Here is an 18,107-nt window from a genome sequence, read left to right as displayed (position 1 = left end):
TATTCAACATTAAATGCGAGTTACTACATGAAAAGTTCTGGTTTTATCAAATTGGTGGTGAACAAAACTGACAAGTTCACATGCAATAATTAAGTGGAAGTTACATTGAAAAGGTATACAGCAGTTCTAACCCTTCCCCTTTATTCACAATGAACTATAGTCTTAGTACTGAGGATTTGGCACTGTAGAGGTGGAGAATCCACTTTGTGTTGTACCCTCCTTCTTTCCCTCTCTCCCTCCTGTCAGCAGCCTGAAGAAATTCTCCCTGACTTATACTTATTCAGCTGAAATTCTGCCTGGTTTACTGGAAAAGCAGCATGTCAGAGCAAAACTCCACAGCTCCAGCAGCCAAAAACCCCAAACATGATGCAGTTCCCCCCATCAATAACGCTTTACCACTTTCAATTTCTCAGACTGATTCAAGGGATAAATGGAGCAAAAAGATGGACTTTCTACTCTCTGTCATTGGATTTGCGGTTGACTTGGGAAATGTATGGAGGTTCCCATACATTTGCTATCAGAATGGTGGAGGTAGGTTATACATTTACTACTTCAACTTAAAAGTTGTTTGTATCTGTTTTGTTTTTAATCTTTCAATTGCTATTTGCTATGGTTTCCGCTAAACATGAATCTATTTATTAATGAATTTATACAACGTTGTACCATGTGACACAAAATCTCCCATTATGTAATAATCATTTTATTCTCAGTGACTTATTAATGTATCATATTCACTTTAATAGTTTAAACTTAAAATTCAGATTTCGTTTTTTAAGCAAACACATAAGTAACAGTTCTAAGCTTTAAAATTTGAGCCGCAAATGTCAGACCCCTATAGTGATCTACGTTTGGTTCATGTTCACTTTTTTGATTATTTATGGATATGATAGATATCATATTCACTTAAAATTGCTTTCAGATTTGAAATTCTGAAATTTCCAGCAATCAAATTGCACTATGACCACATTTTAACAGGATGTAATGCAATCTTAAAGTTAGTACTTTACATCTACAGTCTACAGAAAGATTTAAAAATAAAAAGCAAAACATGTAACAAATAAGACTGATCAGTTGTAGAGGCCTGCCTATTCAATACTGTTGTAGTGTGCAATCTCAGGTATAATGAAATAACAAATAATATGATATAAAAAAAATAATATATTTTAATTATTCTTGTTTGCAATAAATAGTGAACTAATTGTATTGCTTTGCATTTTTTTACAACTTATTAATGTCCTGCCTTTTGTACGGTTCTTCCATTTGTATCTATCGATCTTCTTGCTGGTTGTAGTTTTCCCTTTACTTTTAATTGATGTAAAACGTAATGTATTTTACAAAGAGCCTTGTCTTCCTGTAATATATGTACAATAAAATAACTTCAGTTTGAATAGACTTGATTTGGTAAAGGATCTTCTTTTTTTTCCTTGGCATCCACAGTGATCTCAAAAGTATTTGCCAACACCAAAGTTCAAAGTCACCAACACCTTTTATGTCCCTTTCCTTTATCTTCCAAACCCTCTCTAAACTCTTCATACTTGCACTATAAAGTAACCAGCCTTAGTTGCATTTTTTTTAATCACTATACCCCGAGTGATTTTCAGCTTTGAATATAACTATAAGTTAACATTTTCAGCTATGAGTATAGTGTCATCGGCATGTCTAACCTTCCTGACATTTTTTCCATCAATCTCGAATCTTTAATTGTCTTTATCTGGTCATTTCTCATTATGTGTTAGGATACCACTTAAATATTTATGGTGCTGGCATGAAGCCTTTTATAACTCTTATTCTAATCTGTTTTTCCATTTTTTGTTAATACTTTGGCTTGTAGACCAATGTGAATGTTTTAATATTAACAAAGGTTTATATACAGTACATGAAGACATTGTATTATTAAATACACATTTGTTTTAATGTAGTAAACTACATGTTACTTTCTTCTTGCATACTTCAATGGGCACTAACTTTTCAAATGACTTATGTTAATCTAATAGTATACCTGATATAAAACAACTTTGTAATTTACTTACTGTTAAAATTGAGTTGTTTTATCCATGCAAATTCTGTGTAAAGTTACTGCCACCAGGTGTCTCCCTTCCTGTAATCTGCTCTCCACCCCCTGCTGTCAAGCATTGGCCAACCCTGATTACAGAGCAGAGGCGATGGACTGCATAAGGTGGGGGTGTGTCACTTCACTGCCTGGCTATAACTTTCTATGCAGAGGGGAGGGGGAGCAGGAGGAGGGAGCAGAGAGAGAGTGTGACTCAGCAACACACGCTGAAGGTAAGTCTATGGAGGGAGGAGGGGTGAGCAGGGGGAGGAAGCAGGTGCAGAGAGAAACACACAGACAGGATGGTAAGTTTTCTAAGTCACCCCAGTGCTGGATTTACAGCTACACTGCTCATTACTGCTGTATAATCTCCTCCGTGCTGCTGCAGCTTCTATATATTTATGATAGATCGGGATAGGAGAGCAGGATTCTCCTGTTCTATGTGTGCAGTGTATAGAAGACATGATAGCCGTTAGGCTCCGCTCACTAGATTTGAGACTACTGAGAATTAGAGATAGAGCCTGCAGAGGGAAAAACTGCTAAATAATGCCACATACAAGTCCTATAACGGACAGAAATAGTGTTGTTTCTCATGTACACACATATGACAGCTTATTTTGAAAAGTCCCCTGAAAAGTTAAAGAGGCTCTGTCACCAGATTTTGCAGCCCCTATCTGCTATTGCAGCAGATAGGCGCTGCAATGTAGATTACAGGAACGTTTTTATTTTTAAAAAACGAGCATTTTTGGCCAAGTTATGACCATTTTCGTATTTATGCAAATGAGGCTTGCAAAAGTACAACTGGGCGTGTTGAAAAGTAAAAGTACGTGTTTACTACTTTTACTAGCTGGGCTTTCTGATGAGAAGTATCATCCACTTCTCTTCAGAACGCCCAGCTTCTGGCAGTGCAGATCTGTGACGTCACTCACAGGTCCTGCATCGTGTCGGCACCAGAGGCTACAGTTGATTCTGCAGCAGCATCAGCATTTGCAGGTAAGTAGCTACATCGACTTACCTGCAAACGCCGATGCTGCTGCAGAATCATCTGTAGCCTCTGGTGCCGACACGATGCAGGACCTGTGAGTGACGTCACAGCGTGATCTCTGGAGAACACGGCTGTGTCTGCACTGCCAGAAGCTGGGCGTTGTGAAGAGAAGTGGATGACACGTCTATACACAACGCCCAGCTAGTAAAAGTAGTAAACACGCCCCGATGTACGCACATAATACACGCCCAGTTGTACTTTTACTTTTCAACACGCCCAGTTGTACTTTTGCAAGCCTCATTTGCATAAATACGAAAATGGTTATAACTTGGCCAAAAATGCTTGTTTTTTAAAAATAAAAACGTTACTGTAATCTACATTGCAGCGCCGATCTGCTGCAATAGCAGATAGGGGTTGCAAAATCTGGTGACAGAGCCTCTTTAAGTATGCTTTCAGCATTTTCAGCAATAATATATGTTGTACCTTGGTCTTTTCTGAATTCAGCTTGTAATTCTGCCTATGCTCTATTAACATGGTCTGCATTGAATGCTCTTTAAAAAAAAAAAAAATTAGTAGTGCATGGTATGAGAGAATTTGTCAAAATAGTGTTCCTCTTCTTTTAGGAATCCATTCTTTATTGGGATATAAACTGACCTCTTCTGTCAGCAATTGGGTGGCTTTCCAGACTTAATGGCATCATTTTTTCAGCACCCGGATTGATTCTTCTTAAGCTGCTGGTAATATTTCTGTTGTGATGCCATTAGTTCCCATGGCTTATCTTTGTCAGTGATCTGAGGACCAATTTTACTCTGTTTTCCAATACTAAAGGTTCTTCTGTGTAGTGGTTATCATTAAGAGTGTTGTGGTGATTGATGTATTTTCTATGGCAGTCTTCTTTGTTTCTTATGCAAATCATGTGTGCATTCATATGCAATATGGTAAGCAGAAAATGTACTTTTGTAATAACTAATCGTTACAATTTTTTGGGTCGGTTTGCAATGATTTATGGCTGTTAAATATAATTTATCTCCATTAAAATAATTCTACTGACCTAACTAGTCAGATTTATCTATCTATCCATCTATCTATCTATCTATCTATCTATCTATCTATCTATCTATCTATCTATCTATCTATCTATCTATCTATCTATCTGTCTATCTATCTATGTCCCTTTTGGCTAGATAAAACACATAAAAGTAGACAGATCTTTTCTCTCTATTACAACGCCTCTGTTCTCATGTTTATCGTACACATTTTACTTGGTTCCTCCTCCAAACTCTGGGTAGATCTAGAATTACATCTCAATACGTCCCCTCTATTATCTACGCTTTGGATACCTTCTCCTCCCCGATATGTCCCCTACTCCTACACCGCTTTTTAAATCACTCCTCTACTTATGTTATTCCATTATTAAGTGATTCAATGTGTCATCCACACCGTGTCCATTGACCCTGCTTTCGTATACCCCTCAGTTTCCAAAGGGGAATGACAATCCTAGTTTAATTGGATATTTCTGATGTCACCCACATCCAAATTTGCCATGTTTTATCCTCACAGAGCTTGAAACCTCTCTCTATCTTACCTCTACCAGGCTCCCTACAGGGCTCAGCTTGGTTCATTCATAACAAACGACATAGTTTTTATTATTCTTTAACACCAGCATCGGATCTCACTTATTCTCTTACACCATTAGAACTTCTTTGCACTAATCCCACGGCTCCATGTGATTCGATCGCTTTGCTCTATGGATTGCTGATGGGTGATAGGATACAAGGGGATACTGTTCTGGTTTTCGCCATGTGGGAAAAATAATTGGGTCAGTCTTTTTCCCCTGAGGAGTGGGATAAAGCTACAATATTAACTCACACATTTTCTATATCTTGTCAGTTACAGGAAACTAACGACAACATTCTTTCCAGATGTTGTAGAACTCTAATGTGACTGTATAAAAAATGTTTCCTTCAGTGTCAAATGTCTGTTGACGCTGTGCCAATGACCAGGGTATGAAGCTTCACATTTGGTGGGCATGCATGTCGATCAGAAATCTTTGGGAGGCTATTATTCTCCTTTTTAATTCCCTATGTGATTTATTGATCTCTAATTCACCCGAGCTTGCTTTATTATCTGTAATGTCAGGTATGGTTTCCATACGAAGGATTTACTCCATCATTTTGGAATGGTATGAGACGTATTATTACTAGGCTTTGGAAATCTCCAACACCACCCTAGAGTCTAATGGGTCAAACCTCTGAACCCCATTATACGAATGGAAGAATTGATGGTATTAGATGATGTAGAAACCCCAGATACTTATTCCTTCCATCGCATTTGGCTGTCCTAGATCTCATTCGGGAGTTCTTACTGATTTGACCCATGGGTGATGGAATCTTGAGATCTCCTCTAGTTCTAATGACTGTATTTAAGTCTGGGTACCGTTTGATTTTGATTGGCTTACTTTAAACTTTCCCTTCCCCCTCCTTTTGTACAAGCCTCGTGTTCTCTCTTTTTCCCCAACCCCTCTTTTCCTCCCTTCCTTTTTCTCTTTTGTATCTAGTCTGGTGTCTTTCCCTGTCACGACAGTGTTCTTTTTTGATTTCCAAAGCCTCTTGTTGGGCGAGTTCTGCTGGATTACATAGTTACATAGTTAGTACGGTTGAAAAAAGACACATGTCCATCAAGTTAAAACAAGGGATGGGAAAAGGGAAGGTAAAACTTTCTACACATAGGAGCTAATATTTTTCGTTCTAGGAAATTATCTAAGCCTTTTTTAAAGCCATCTACTGTCCCTGCTATGACCAGATCCTGCCGTAGACTATTCCATAGATTCACAGTCCTCACAGTAAAGAAGGCTTGTCGCCTCTGCAGATTGAACCTTTTTTTCTCTTGACGGAGGTAGTGCCCCCTTGTTTTTTGAGGGGGTTTTACATGGAACAGGATTTCACCATATTTTTTCTATGTGCCATTAATATATTTATAGAAGTTGATCATGTCCCCCCTTAGTCGTCTTTTTTCAAGGATAAATACGTTTAATTATTTTAATCTTTCCTCATAACTTAGATTTTCCATGCCCCTTATTAGCTTTGTTGCTCTTCTTTGTATTTTTTCCAACTCCAGGGCATCCTTTCTATGAACTGGAGCCCAGAACTGAACTGCATATTCTAGATGAGGCTTTGTAAAGTGGTAATATTATATCCCTGTCCCGCGAGTCCATGCCTCTTTTAATACACAACAATATCATGCTGGCCTTTGAAGCAGCTGATTGACATTGCATGCTGTTATTTAGTTTATGATTTACAAGTACACCCAGTTACTTCTCTACAAGTGACTCCCCCAGTGTAGCTCCTGCTAGGACATATGATGCATGCAGGTTGTTCGTACCCAGGTGCACAACTTTAAATTTTTCTACATTAAACCTCATTTGCCAAGTGGACGCCCAAACACTCAGTTTGTTTAAATCCGCTTGCAAGTCACGAACATCTTCCATAGACTAAACATTACTACATAGCTTGGTGTCATCTGCAGAAATAGTGCTATTAATCCCATCCTCTACATCATTAATAAATAAATTGAATAATAGTGGTCCCAGCACGGAACACTGGGGTACACCACTTATAACCATGGACTTTATATGCCAGTACATTAAAGTTAAAAAATCAAAATGAAAAATCCCCCTATGGGATTTAAAAAAAAGTACAATTAATAAAAAAAATTATAATCTTTAATAAAAAAAATCTGTAAACAAATACACAGAAAGGCGCATTTTTTACAATTAATAAAATTTACAAAATATAAGTCTCAAAACATGAAATAATTGACACATATTTGATATTGCAGTGACCGTAACAACTTGTGCAACAAATGTATAACATTATTTCTGATGATGGGTGTATGTGTAAAAAAAAATAAAACAAAATAAAAACTGCAGCGAAACTGCTTTTTTCAGCATTTTTGCCAAAATAAAAATTTATATAAATTAAACTATAATGTAAATGTACCAAAAATATGGCATCTTCAACTCGTTCCGCAAAAAACAAAGTCTCCTACAGCTATGACGTCGAACAAAAAATAAAAATGTTATGAGCCAGGATGCAAAGAGGGAAATATAAAAAAATTGTTCAGTCCCCAAGGCAAAAATTGGCCATGTCCTTAACCCCTTCCTGGTCCTTGACGTACTATTAGGTCATGGTAAGTACATTGTTCGCGCTCCATAACCTAATAGTACGTCACGGGAGGATAGGCACATACAAGAGCTGTGACAACTGCTGTCTCGTACAGCAGTTGCCACAGCTCCTTCAGCAGGGACCGATTCCCGGTGGGAAGCTTAGAAGCCACGTTCAATAGCGATCGTGGCTTCTTAGGGGTTAAACCACCACCGACGTCCCACTACATGATAGCGGGTGGCAATGGTTGCTATGGCAACTGGAGGCCTAACAATGTCAGGACCCACTATGCTTGCTGTCAGCAAGTAGCTGACAGCTCTAATACACTGCACTACGCATTACGTCCGAAAATACGGCTCCAAAGCGGAAGCAAACATCTGCCCATTCATTTGAATGGGCTTTACGATGTTCTGTGCCGACGCCCGCGTCAAAGAAGTGCCTGTCACTTCTTGAGACGTAAATGGAGCTGTTTTACATTGACACCATGGAAAAACAGCTCCAATTACGTCCGTAATGGACGCAGCGAAAAACGCCTGCACTTGCCATTACGTCTGAAATTGCGGAGCTGTTTTCTCCTGAAAACAGCTCAGTGATTTCAGCCGTTACGGACGTGTACGTGTGAACATACCCTTAGATAGAAAACAGATGGCAATTACAGCAAATGTGGTTTTATATATATATATATATATATATATATATATATATATATATATATATACATATATATATATATATATATATATATATATATATATATATATATATATATATATATATACATATGTATATATATATATATATATATATATATATATGTATATATATATATATATATATATATATATAAAATTATGTCAAGTACAGGAGGTCACAAACAAAACATATAGGTGAACACTCCGAGTTAACCACAAAGCAAATGATGACCAGGTTTAAACAGGATTTTAATAAGAAACAGGTTATTAACAATAACATATCAAAAAAGCTCCATCAATAGACCAGTCAAGATAATTATCAAAAAGACAATTTTTTAAGGGTGCTCAATACCCAACTAATTACAATATAAAAAAAAATGGGGGGATTGGGCTTAAAACATAAGCACTCAGACTGGATCAATATTTTTGAAAAATATATATTACTTTATTCAGACCACATAATTGATTATTAAAAATATATAAAGTGCATTCATGATACCACTACAACCATGTTAAAACACATATAAAGTACTGGTCAGTAGGAGTAGTTTGATATATTACAATAGTATATCAATTGATAAATAGATAGAGAATTAATATATAAAGTGTATAAAAAGCATAAATATGTAGCAGTTCATGCATAATTTATCAGCGAATGATGTAGGTTAACGAGACTTGTGTATCATGGCCGAATATCAGCCGGTACATAAATTGCTAAATAAGGGAAGTAGAGCAAATATCTTACAGCTAGCTGGAAGAGCTATTACAAATGAAAAAACATGTGATCTCCCTCCAAGTGAGACCATATGTACCCACAATAGAAAAAAGGTGAATGGCATCTGTAAGTATTACTCAAGGTTCCCACGATCAATATGCAGGCGGTCTCACAGTGTCCAAATGACATGAAGGAGGGAAATAAATGCGGGTAAAAGACTCTTATCCACCACAGATTTACTGCACCACTATTCCACTGTAAGGGCATGTTCAGACGTGGCAGAATTCTGCAGACACTATCTGCATCAATGCCTGCAGATTCCGTTGCGCCTTTGCCTAAAATGTGAAGTAAAATGCTGCGCATTAGTCGTTGTGGATTCAGGTGAAGAGTACATCCTGCTCTCTTTTAAAACATTCCATCTCAGTCTGGCTATAGACCTCGAAACACATAGGTCCAGCCAGAATGATGAAATATCCTGTTCGCGAAAGCAATCCGCAATGCAACACACATTTCATCTGCGGATTTCATTGCGTAATTTTGCAACTCCATTGAAGTCAATGGAGAAATTATGCCACAAGTACGCATCAAGTCCGCAACAGCCAGTGTATGCTGTGGACACCAAATTCCGCACTGCAGCCTATGGTCCGCAGCGGAGTTGTCCGCAACATCTGTACGAAGATAACTAAAAAGGTGTGGAAACCAATGGACAGACTGTGTGCTGCAGATTTCCAGTGCGGACTGTCCGCAGCGGAATTCCATAGCAATTCCGCCACGTGTGAACGTGCCCTAACTGGGTCCTTAACCAGGTCTCCAAAGGGACATCCAGGCTGCTTTGGGAACAGGCAAACAAACAGCGTGGACAGCAAGATTCGACCGGCATCCACCTTGTGGCAGTGGCATCCTACGTCACCGACGCGTTTTGTCCTAGGCGGACTTCGTGAATGTCCATTAGCACTCTTGACATATTTACAATATCACATTTAAAGGAATAGTATCCTCACTAATTTCATATACACTGTGTTCCAAATTATTATGCACATTGGATTTAAGTGTCATAAACATTTAATTATTAGTTTTTCAATTAAACTCATGGATGGTATTGTGTCTTATGGCTCTTTGGATCATTGTAATCAATCTCAGACACCTGTGATAATTAGTTTGCCGGGTGTGCCCAATCAAAGGAAAACTACTTAAGAAGGACGTTCCACATTGTTAAGCAGGCCACAGGTTTCAAGCAATATGGGAAAGAAAAAGGATCTCTCTGCTGCCGAAAAGCGTGAAATAGTGCAATACCTTGGACAAGGTATGAAAACATTGGATATTTCAAGAAAACTTAGGCGTGATCATCGTACTGTGAAAAGATTTGTGGCTGATTCAGAGCACAGACGGGTTCGTTAAGATAAAGCCATAATGAGGAAGGTTTCTGCCAGACAAATTAATAGGATTAGGAGAGCAGCTGCTAAAATGCCATTGCAAAGCAGCAAACAGGTATTTGAAGCCGCTGGTGCCTCTGGAGTCCCGCTAACCTCAAGGTGTAGGATCCTCCAGAGGTTTGCAAATGTGCATAAAGCTATTATTCGGCCCCCCCTAAGCAATGCTCACAAGCAGAAACGATTGCAGTGGGCTCAGAAATACATGAAGACTAATTTTCAAACCGTGTTGTTTACTGATGAGTGCCGTGCAACCCTGGATGGTCCAGATGGATGGAGTAATGGATGGTTGGTGAATGGCCACCATGTCTCAACAAGGCTGCGACGTCAGCAAGGAGGTGGTGGAGTCATGTTTTGGGCTGGAATCATGGGGAGAGAGCTGGTAGGCCCCTTTAGGGTCCCTGACGGTGTGAAAATAAATGACCTCTGCAAAGTACGTACAGTTTATGACTGAACACTTTCTTCCGTGGTACAAAAAGAAGAACCGTGCCTTCCGTAGCAAAATTGCCTTCATGCATGACAATGCACCATCTCATGCTGCAAAGAATACCTCTGTGTCATTGGCTGCTATGGGCATAAAAGGAGAGAAACTCATGGTGTGGCCCCCATGTTCCCCTGACCTCAACCCTATTGAGAACCTTCGGAGCATCCTCAAGCAAAATATCTATGAGGGTGGGAGGCAGTTCACATCAAAATAGAAGCTCTGGGAGGCTATTCTGACATCCTGCAAAGATATTCAAGCAGAAACTGTCCAAATACTCACAAATTCAATGGATGCAAGAATTGTGAAGGTGATATCAAAGAAGGGGTCCTATGTTAACATGTAACTTGGCCTGTTAAGTTTTTTTTTTATTGAAAGAGCTGTTGATTGTAAATATAACCTCCTGATGCTGCAAATTCAACAAATTACCACTTTAGTTCTCTTTACAACCTTTAAAATGTTTTGATCTCTGTTGTGCATAATAATTTGAAACAGTGCATTTTGAGTTTTTTACTTCTAAAAAAAAATCTGTTATCATTAGGAGATTTGTTTAATAAAATTCGCATTATACTCCAACGGTTGATGGCTTGAAGATTATACTGACTGTCATTTGCTTCGACTATTTAGGAAAATCAGCGAAAAATAACATTTGCATAATAATTTGGAATGCGGTGTAAGTACTACATGAGGAAGAAAGAAATGACAAACTCAATAAATGCTGTAAAGGGGATAATCAATAATGTTCTAAATTAAATTAATAATAGAATAACACATACATACACAGTCTAGTCACATCAGTATCACCAGCTCCTACTTTCGACGTTAGCAGCGCATGAAGGAAGTGATGTGTCGTGGGCTGGCTTGGTGGGTATATAAGGTGTGCGATAGGCTGTCTGAACACATATCACTCATTGTTGCCATGGGTAAAAGGTGTGATTTATCAGAGTTGTAGGAAAGGATGATTATTGGCTCTTGTGCCAAGGGTGGCAGTATTTCTCAAACAGCACAGTTTGTGAACTGTTCGCGTGCTGCTGTGGTGAACGTGTATCGTGAGTGGACAAATGGCACCATTGGGAATAATCGACGTGGAAACTATGGAGCACCACATGCCATTGATGTGAGAGGTGAATGTCAGCTACGAAGGTGCGTGAGGGCCGTACGAGACGCTACAGTGGAGCAGCTCACCGTGAAAATCAGTCAGGTTGCTACCAGACGTGTGTCTAAAACAACAGTTCAGCGAACCCTACTACGTGTCAGGCTACAAAGCAGATGGATGATCACTGCTCCCATGCTAACAAGGCTGCATCGGAAAAAAAAGGCTTAAACTTGTACGGCAGTATTGGAATTGGACAACCGATGATTGGCAAAGGGTTGCCTTCTCCGATGAGTCACGTTTTCTGTTTCATCGAACAGATGGACGTTGGCGTGTCAGGTGAGAAACATCAGAGAACAAACACCCTGCAACCATTGCTGGCAGAACACAAGATGGTGGCGGCAGTGTTATGGTCTGGGGAATTTTTTCATGGCATTCTCCGAGCCCACTTATCCATGTGGAAGGCACTCTGAACCGATTTGGACATGAAACCATCGTTGCAGATCACATCCACCCATACATTCTGTTTGTCTTCCCTGGGGCAGATGGAATATTCCAGCAAGACAATTCGACATGTCACACGGCTAGAAATGTCCGACAGTGGTTGGAAGAGCAAGTCCAAGACTTCCAAGTACTTCCCTGGCCCCCTAGACTTGATTCCAATTGATCTGTGGGACCACCTCGATCGTATTGTTCGCTCCATGCATTGACCCCCACGCACCCTCCAGCCATGTCAGCATGGCTCCAGATACCTGAGACAAGCTACCAACACCTTATTGAGTCACTCCCAGCCTGTCTAGCTGCTGTCCATGCTGCACACTGCATTTACTCTAGATATTATCTGGTGATCATATAAATGTGACTAAACTGTGTTTAAACGTAAATACATTATTATATGAAATTTCTTCAACGTGGTCTAGGCTCTCATGTTTGCTAAGCCAGTAATCAGATTACTCAAAAAGGATATATAGCAGAGGTATGTGCCGATTATAAAGCATCATGGGAAACTATATATTAATCAATCGCAACCAGTCTAAATGACTCAAATATTAAGATCCTTAGTCTCCTCATTCTCTTAAACAACCCAACACGCCCATCCACCCAGACAAAACCCCCAGATATAGTCCCCCCCCCCCCCCATCTCACCTCACCCGTCACCCACGGGTGAGGACCCAGAGTAATTAATAGAATATAATATAGTACAATACAGTACAAGTCGCTCCTTCCCAGCAAACACAGGTCTCCCCATATATACTGTATATGTATTTTCTCAACTGGGCGTGTTTTACTTTTTGACCAAGTGGGCATTGTGGAGAGAAGAGTATGACGCTTATAAATCAGTGACCAATCAGCGTCATACACTTCTCTCCATTCATTTACACAGCATATAGTGATCTTATTACATCACTATGTGCAGCCACATACACAAATACACTAACCCTTGCCTTGCTGTAAATCTCACACAAACACTACAGAAGTGTCAGGATTGTGAATAGACATCACGTCGTGGCTGGAGGTAATGTATATTCACTGTCAAGACACTTGAGTAACGTTAGTGTGTGTGTATGTGGCTGCACATAGTGATGTAATAAAATCACTATATGCTCTGTAAATAAATGGAGAGAAGTGTATGACGCTAATTGGTCAGCGTCATACACTTTTCTCCACAACGCCCACTTGGTCGAAAAGTAAAACACGCCCAGTTGTCCATTAAGAAACTCATTAGCATAAAGCTAAAATAGGTCATAACTCCGTCAAAAATGGTCGTTATTCTACTATAAACAACACTGCTGTAATCTACACTACAGCGCCGATCACATTATGTACACGATAGGCCAGTTATAATGTAGTGATAGAGCCTCTTTAAGAATAACCAGTGTTAACTCGCAGAATCTGTTAAGTAGAGGAGCGTAACCGCAGTAAATAGAGTGAGTGCAGGAATGCACTAATATGGCAAACAATGGCCGTGGTACGCTGTGCAAATGACAATTAACTGAACGATTTATAGAATAACTGCTAGCCTAAACAAGGAAGTTAAAAGCACAGAAGCCCCCCCCAGACATGTTTCGCTACACACGTAGCGTCCTTAGGGGTACAATGGGGCTTCGGGGGGGCTTCTGTGCTTTTATTTTGCTTGTTAGGCTAGCAGTTGTAGTGTAAATCGTTCAGTGAATTGTCATTTGTGCAGCGTACCACGGCCGCTGTTTGCCATATCAGTGCATTCCTGCACTCACTGTATTTACTGCGGTTACGCGCCTCTACTTAGCACATTCTGCTAGCTAACACTGGTTACTTTTAAATAGATGTGTTGTATGTCCTAATTGTAATCCTTTTTAGTTATACAAATAAAAGTTACTTTTTCGTTTAACTCTACACATTCATTTGATAGGTGGGAACTTGGGTGTTTGTGTGCTCTTGTACAATAGTCCTTGTATGAATCCACATTGCCTCCTTCTGTAGCAGGATTCTACCAAAGTGCCCACCTCTCCTGTTACATTTCAGGTGGTAAATTTCCTATAAATAGAAAACCCGGTAGAGATTTATGATGATGGTAAATAAAATAATATGCAAGGTGTTTACTATCATCGCCTCTTCTAATATCCCCTATGTTCTCACTGATCTAAATTAATGTAATTATCTTATAGTTTTCCAACATAAAGTTTCATTCAGGTACATCTGATAATGTAGACTACCATGCTTGAATGGCAATTCAAGAAATTTTTTACAGAAAAAGTTTTTTCTTTTGTGAATCAGGGAAAGTGTTTTCTTTTAAAACATACTTGCACATTGAACAACTACCACATTTGAATGTGCCCATTGGGCAAGGCCCAAGCCATGTGCGATAAGGGACTTTTCATCTGTAATCACTTTTTACCAGGATGTCGCTTAAATTGGAGGCTCCCTTAGCTACTAAACTAGGACTATCACCTACTATACTCTTGATTTCATCACTTAGACTCAAGTGATTACAGTTTTTTTCAAAGGATTTGATGTAAACCTTCCCAGTGACTGCCAAATTTACTAATAAGTAATATCCAATTATTAGGTGGCTTTTTGCCCCAGGGGGTGTTCCAAGTAGGAGATCCCTCCTATTAGGACACATTGCTCTCTTGAAACCTCTTTTAATTGTTCGTTTGCTATAGCCACTTTGGCAAAAGCACCCAGATAAATTATCAGCCATCTTGTGGAAGGTTGTTTCCTCCGAGCAATTTCTCCGAACTCTGAGAAATTTTCTCAATGGGAATACCATTGAGCCAGAAAAAGAGTTTCCTGCTGTAGGTTTTCCACAAGTAGAGGTGATAAATGCATCCCTCTTCTTCAGAATCTGAAGATCAAGAAAGCTGATTAACATAAGACTATAAGAATAGGTGAAACATAAATTTAGGTCATTGATCTCCAGCCATTTCATAAAATCAGAAAATCGGATTCGGTACTGCAGCCAGGTGGCCACAAACTTGTTGTACCAGTGGCTGTGGTATATGAGGTGTTCCTCCTACCATCCCAGTTGCAGGCAAGCATATGATGGGGCGCAAGAAGTCCCCTGCATTTCGAGGTAGTGTTTACCATAAAAAAAGTGATAAGATGAATTCCAACATATCAATAGTGAATTCCTTCTTATGTGCCCAAGACCGGTCCCTCTAGAAAATGGGCTATTGCAATTAAACCCCTATGGGGTGGAATAGAGGTATACAATTACTCAACATCAATGCCAGCAATTTATGAACCAACAGGGACATTTAGATCTATAAATATTGGTGTTCTTTCTTTTTAATGATGCCATCAACAAATGCCAAATCCAATGATTGATTTAGCTTTATAATCAGAGAAATTAGAATATTACATTGCAGTTGGAAAGAGCAATCCGAGTTAAGCTGATGAACTGCCTCGGCAATATAGTCCTCCTCTTTCCAGAAGACAACATTGCCTCCCTGAAAGTTTAAGCCCAACTCCCCATTTTTTTTATTAAGAACTACAACTGGCAATAGCAGAAGGTTGTATTAGTATTAAATAAGGAGCTCCCTTCTCTGATTGGTTGGTCACTTATGCGCACTGAAGATGCGCTGCCTGGCATCCTGGCTGCTCGCATTACAGAGCATGAAGTGGTGCAAGCAGCCAGAACCTGCAGACAACACTGGAGCATGGATAGGTAACTTTTTTTTTTACAAATTGAAGTTCTTTTTCCTTCTTTTGACTTCATGTGAATAGCATGATCTAGCAAATTATTTTAAAATGCGGGTTAATATGTCATATTAATATAGTATACTATAATGTTCTCAAAGTAAAGTAAAGTGAGCATAGCTGGGGCATTGAGGACTAGATGCATCACTGGCAGATTGTGAGGCTGGATAAAAAAGAATATTAGAGAACTGTTCATTATGTGGAGAATGGATGCCTAGAAGTTATTCTGGTTATTCTGAAGTACAATTATTCAAATAGAGAAGAGAAAAAATGAGAGGCAAAATATGGTAAAAACACACAAAGGATGATGTCCAAAAAAATCCTCTAGGTACAGTGTAATGTGAAAAAAAAGGGGATAAATTAGGGAGCAAATGGAAAAAGGCACTGGGTTTGAGAAATTGAAAATATATTAATATATTTTTTAAATATACATAGTTAAAAATCAAATATTTCATCAGGTGATCTTGCACATAAATAACATTGAATTCACATGGGGCACACAGGAATGGCTAGGTAAGCTCAGCATCGGTGGGGGTGCCGGAGATGAGACTCCCACCGATCAGATATTCATCACCTATCCTGTGAATAGGAGATTCATATTGATTAAGTGAAAACCCCTTTAAGTAAGAACTAAAAATAAGTATAATAAAAATAAAGAATAAAAAATAGTGCAGAGAATATCAGTGCAACCCGGGTCCCAGTAGTCCGAACATGCACTGGTAAACAATCAAGTGGTCAGAGCCCCAGGAACCACGTCACACCTAAAGAAACATGTTAAACTTCAGCTAATTATTCAACCCAAAGTAAGAGACTTCAAAGTATAAATGCACATGCTGTCCTTTTGGGTGCAAAGGGCGATCACGGTTAACCCCCCTCTATTATCTTAAGGCAGTTGGTAAATAGCCATAAAAGACAGACAGATTGTTTATAAATGTCCTTAAAGTGCATTGCGAGAGGCCTCCTCATTCCAATCATTGGTGTTTTGTGGTAGTGCAGGAGTGATGACATGGCAAGATATTTATAATTGGGCGTCATCAGTGTAGAGATTGTTCTCGAAGCCAAATCTGGGCCTAGCACTGATCCCTGAGGAACCTCATCAGCAAGAGAAAGAGGAGAAGAAGAAGAGCCAGTAAATGATACACTGAACTAGCAGTTGGAGAGGTATGGAAAAAACAAGAGAGAGCAATATCCTTAAAGGGACAGTGTCACCCCAAAAAAAAATTTAATATCAGTTTGATGTTAGTGTTTTATTAAAAACGTTTGGATTAATTTGTGTGTTGGTGTGTTACTTTTTTTTATTTTTACACTTTTTCTTCCCTATGGGGGCTGCCATTTTTTTTTCCATTTCTGTATGTGTCGATTAACGACACATACAGACATGGAATACGGCAGCTCCAGTCCCATAGGGAATGCGAACGGGGCCCGTTCCATCCACTATGGTGTACGCCGTCTGTGTGGGAACGGCGCATGCGCCGCTCCCACACAGTCCAATTTGAAAAGCGCGCCGTCCGGAAGATTACCTCTTCCGGTCGCGACTTCCGGACTTGTGCACATGGAGCAGCGGCAGCAGACGGAGCGGACGGACCGGAGGGAGCGGCGGCGACTGGAGCAGGTAAGTGATTTCTATGTATGTTCGTGTTTCAGTGTGTGTTTACTAGTGTATGTTAACCTACTACACCGTGTGTTAGCTCAAAAAATGGCGACACACAGTGTAGGAGGTTAGACCATTCAATCCCCTCGTTTCTCCCGGCACTAGCCAGGATAAAGGAGGGGGGGATTCTGAGATCTCACTAGAGCGAGGGATTTTTTCCCAATTTTGCAGCATAAAGCAATGTGGTTGCTTTACCACATGCAATGCTGCAATTTTGGGAATTGCTCCATCTAGTGACCAGCAATGGGAAATATTATAAATTAGAATCCAATTGAATCCAATTTATAATATTTCCTGACTCGTGAAAAAAATTAAAAAAATTAGAACAATGTTTAATCACCCACACACTAATTGTTTAACTAAAAAAAAAAACACATTTTTTGCTAACAACACATTCCCTTTAAGATTAATAGAGTGGAGTATAATGAGTAGGAATTGGTGGTGTGTAGTGTCAAATGTTGCAGAGAAATCCACAGTCAATAGAGAATAGTTGCTGTTAGATTTAGTCGTCAGGAAATAATTCAAGACTTTTGGAAGGGCACTACAAGAAGGCTAAACCTCATGCAGAGATGGTGGCACATGTTGAGGAAGTCATGGCTCAAAATATATTAGACTGAAATTTTAGACGAGTGTTCCAACAGACACTCACTCTGGGAATTTATCCAGAT

At 39.4% G+C, this 18,107-nt stretch overlaps 1 protein-coding gene across 1 annotated transcript in view; it reads left to right on the top strand.

Annotated features, from left to right (window-relative positions):
- The first annotated feature begins 240 nt into the window (after nucleotides 1-240).
- Nucleotides 241-18,107, top strand: part of LOC142743192 (sodium-dependent serotonin transporter-like) — a 154,912-nt gene continuing 137,045 nt past the window's right edge. The window contains exon 1 of the mRNA XM_075853694.1: nucleotides 241-531. Within this exon, the coding sequence (XP_075709809.1) occupies nucleotides 318-531 (214 nt within the window). The 5' untranslated portion in view covers nucleotides 241-317. The remainder of the gene's footprint in view (nucleotides 532-18,107) is intronic.

The sequence above is a fragment of the Rhinoderma darwinii genome, chromosome 1 (assembly GCF_050947455.1).
Source record: "Rhinoderma darwinii isolate aRhiDar2 chromosome 1, aRhiDar2.hap1, whole genome shotgun sequence".
NCBI lineage: Eukaryota > Metazoa > Chordata > Amphibia > Anura > Rhinodermatidae > Rhinoderma > Rhinoderma darwinii.
The sequence above is the reverse complement of the archived record's forward strand: the minus strand, read 5'-3'. Positions and strand labels throughout refer to the sequence as shown.